At 40.6% G+C, this 4,155-nt stretch overlaps 1 protein-coding gene across 5 annotated transcripts in view; it reads left to right on the top strand.

Moving 5' to 3' along the window:
- MYORG (myogenesis regulating glycosidase) overlaps positions 1-3,347 on the top strand; it is a 25,823-nt gene extending 22,476 nt beyond the window's left edge. For all 5 annotated transcript variants that reach the window (XM_085898291.1, XM_085898293.1, XM_085898292.1 and 2 more), the window contains one exon: positions 636-3,347. In XM_085898291.1, the coding sequence (XP_085754417.1) occupies positions 660-2,804 (2,145 nt within the window). In that variant the 5' untranslated portion in view covers positions 636-659 and the 3' untranslated portion in view covers positions 2,805-3,347. The remainder of the gene's footprint in view (positions 1-635) is intronic.
- The last annotated feature ends 808 nt before the right edge of the window (positions 3,348-4,155 follow it).

Here is a 4,155-nt window from a genome sequence, read left to right as displayed (position 1 = left end):
CAATTTACTGCGTTCTATGGCGATCAAAAAAGCCTCCATGTCCTGAACTAAAAGTGTGAGACTCAACATCGTCTTAATGCAGCGTGCAAGGGTGATGTCTAAGACTGCTTCAGTCGTGCTAAACTTCTGGGAATTTTTTAAAACGATCTTTAAAATTGTTTTATTAAAATTAAACTACTGTATGTTCCTAAACACTGAGTGGGTTATCATGTTCTATAAACTCTCTAGTTTTATATGCATTCATTATGATTGCTGGACTATTGGCAAATTGGCAGCAAGACGTGTTTGGAGTGGATATAACTGATGTGGTGCCTCCATTACTATTTCCCCACAAAACTAATCAGTGTTTTTGCCCTTGACTGATGCCAGAGGTTTGGGAAGAATACATTTAAGTTTATTTGGAGAACCCAGTGAGGAAAACAATACCGTTTTGTGGAAAAGTAAAGATTGAAATAAAAGGATATATTTTCATTTTTAATTGTATTGTTTCTTTTCCACTGGTAGGAGAGGTTTGTAGTACCACAGTAGAATGATGGTGTTTTGTGGTATACGCTTATGAATTTGTTTAACGGAAAGACTTGTGTTGAAATGAACACCAACAGTTCTAACTCCATATTTTCACATTGTGTGAGCAGGTGTAACGCTGTTTGGTGTTCAGCATGACAGTTGAGCCATTTCGGATTCGAAGAAGAAGTACATCTGTGATGGCACAGTTTGGGAGCAGTATGTACTACAGTGTACCTGAGTCACCACCGTTCAGTGGTCGTAGTGCATCCATCGAGTCTCTTCGTCTGAGAAGGGCAGCTTGGGCCGGTGCTGCACTTCTGGTTCTCGGTGTTATTATTGCCTGGAGCTACTGTATCTCTGATCTGCAAGATACTCCATGGTCTGTTGATGTTTGCTCTCTTTCAGTCTCAGCACAAGGTCTTGCACTTGTGAATGGTTCTGGTGACCTGGTGTTGCAGATTCGGTTTGTTCCAAATGTGTTGGACACATTTAATAACCAGTTTAAGCCTTGTAAAAGCACCTCTGACACTAGGTCAGCATCATCAACATCACCAGAACTTTCTGCAAACAATACAAGTTGTGTTGAAATTACAACTAGTGAGTTTTATTTACAAGTTAAACAGAAACCACCTGCAGAATCTGTTGATTGCTATGAGGTTTTGTGGCATGTTTTGCACAATGATGCAACACCTGAACACTGTGTTGTATGGGACAATGCACTATGGTATGGTGGTGCGGAAATGAGCAAACAGACGTGGCCAATTAAACTAAATGGGTCGATGGACCCTTTAGCGTACGTTCCGAGTGATGTATATAAACATCGGGATCGATTTGGTGGTGTGATGGAACGCTATTGGTTGTCATCCAGGGGCAGTTATATCTACGTAGCCCAAGAAGTGCCATTGTATGTGGGTTGGAAACCGTCGCTATTATGTTTACAGGCAAAGTTTTCACCACCTTATGTTAAAATGCCAGCCATGAATGCTTCAAAGCGATCCTTCCTACATTATGACTTGTGCACAAGCAAGGATGTGCGTTCTGCTCATGCTCATGCTGCAAAGCGATTTTCCAAACCAAAAGACGTCCCAGCAACCTCAATTTTCCGTTATCCTGTGTGGTCTACCTGGGCTCTACACAAAACTGATGTCAATCAAGCCAAAGTATTGAATCTTGCACAAGATATCATAAGCCATGGCTTCAATGGAAGTCAGATTGAAATTGATGATGGATGGACGATGGCATATGGTGACCATGACTTTGATAAGAACAAATTTCCCAATGCTACTCACATGGTAACCACTCTTCACAATATGGGTTTTGCTGTTACACTCTGGGTACATCCATTCTCGAACTACGACTCAAGTGCATTTCAGGAAGGTGTGCTAAAGGGATATTTTATCTCTATTCCAGGCGGGCAAGTGCCGGCACTCATTCGCTGGTGGAATGGTGTTGCAGCAACATTAGATGTTACGAATCCCATGGCTCTAAGTTGGTTTGAAGACTCACTGCAGTGGCTTAAAAAAAAATATGACATTGATTCATTTAAGTTTGATGCTGGTGAAATGTCTTACCTGCCCTCACAATTTGCTACAGCCACCCATCTTCCAGAACCCGCCGCTTTTGGTAGAGCATATGCTCAGTTTGCAGGGAAATTTGCAAGTAGTGCCGAGGTACGACTAGGCCTCAGGACTCAAGGAGAGTCTCTCTTTGTGCGTATGATTGACCGCGATTCGATATGGGGTTATGAACTCGGCCTCAAATCGATTATTCCAACTGTTTTAACCTTCGGTCTTCTCGGATATTCTTACATTCTTCCAGATATGATTGGAGGCAACCTCTACGGCAGTGCAAACACGAGCAAATCCCAACTAGATCGTGAACTCTACATCCGCTGGCTTGAGCTTGTGGCCTTCCTTCCAGCTATGCAGTTTTCAATACCTCCCTGGCATTTTGATGATGAAGTTGAGGCGATTGCACGCAACTATACATCTCTCCACACACATTTTGTAGCCCCACTCGTGCTCAGCCTTGCTGCCACAAGAAGTGAGGATCCAATAGTTCGGCCAATGTGGTGGCTGGCACCTTTTGAACCCGAAGCACTGCGCTCCAATTCTCAGTTTCTGCTGGGAGACAGTGTTGTGGTTGCACCTGTTTTGGAGCCAGGTGTCAGGAAACGGGATGTGTTTTTGCCTCCTGGTACCTGGTGTACTACAACTCGAACATGCTTTTCAGGCAGTGTCTTACTGAAGGACTACAGTGTCATGTTAAATGAAGTTGCATATTTCCAAAAATATTGAGATTATACGAATTATTGCATCATCTATTATTTGTTTTTGGTTTGCCCAAGTCACCTGGTTAATTTTTTGGATATCTCATTACATTATTGGTGTGAATTATGAATGTTTTTTCACTGAAGAACATCCCTTATGCTTATAATAAGAATAGAATAACCTAAATAAATGACATCATTGATGTTTTTTTTTGCCTAATAGGAAACAATGCATTCGGACAGTGTAGAAGAAAGAATGTAATGAAGCTCGACTTGCACTCAAACTACTCACACTTTTTAAAAGGTTCCACGAGTTAGAACTGTCTACCTATTATGCTTTCAAAATGGCAGAAATGATGCCTTCCCCCATAATGTGTGCCCCATGATGCATGCTTTATGACCATTGTAACCTGTCCCTTTTGGGTGGGGGTCTATGGTAATACCCTGTCATGTTTGTCGATGGTCTTCCTGGATTGACGAGTCTTTTTTGTCATCGTTTTTCTTTTTCAATTCACCCTTCCACATAAATCCAATCACGATGCTGCTGATATGCAGGGATTGTAAAACGTGATTTTTTTTTGTTGGCTTTTTTTGTTTCTATCTGTTTGTTTGTTTTTTTGAAATGAGTATCCTTGTGTGCTTCCGTTTTTTAATTTTGTAAGTTTCATATTATCTGTTTTTATATCTAGTTAAAGAACCCAAAGGGGAGTCCAACACTCAATATACATTTATGAAAACGCATATTCAAATACAGCAATACAAATAGACAAAGATGGAATAATTAGGAGAAACTTAGACAGGATTCAGGTTTCAGCTGCAACTCATCTATCCTCAAACCCATCCTGGCACAGTCAGGTGAACCTTACAAAAACTATTTGCAAGATTAACCCCTCCATACACAAAGAAGGAAAGATGGAAGACAAGAAGAAATCATGCACACCAACAGAAAACACACACACACACACACACACACTCACTCACTCACACGCCAAAACCATCCATTATTGAGACATACCTCTCTTCTTCTTCTTCTTCTTCTTCTTCTTCTTCTTCTTCTTCTTCTTCTTCTTCTTCTTCTTCTTCTTCTTCTTCTTCTTCTTCTTCTTCTTCTTCTTCCACATAATGTGCACAGGAATCCACCCGTACACAAATCAATACACAGGCCCTCTATTTATAATGAAGTTCCTTTTTGGTTAAACTGGATGACACACTTCCGGTTTGATTAATTAATTTAAACATTTAGTCCCCGTTATTTATTTATTTCAATTCTTCTACACAACTTCCAATGCCACAGGAACCTGTTTACACGAAAACCAACCAAACTTAAACGAGATTGCAATGACATATATCAACCTTCTCACATGACCTAATCAAACTAT

The sequence above is a fragment of the Eptatretus burgeri genome, chromosome 10 (genome assembly GCF_056783735.1).
Source record: "Eptatretus burgeri isolate ZD-2024b chromosome 10, Ebu_testis_v1, whole genome shotgun sequence".
In the NCBI taxonomy this organism is placed as follows: Eukaryota; Metazoa; Chordata; class Myxini; order Myxiniformes; family Myxinidae; genus Eptatretus; species Eptatretus burgeri.
Note: the sequence above shows the minus strand (reverse complement) of the source record. Positions and strands in the feature narration are given on the sequence as shown.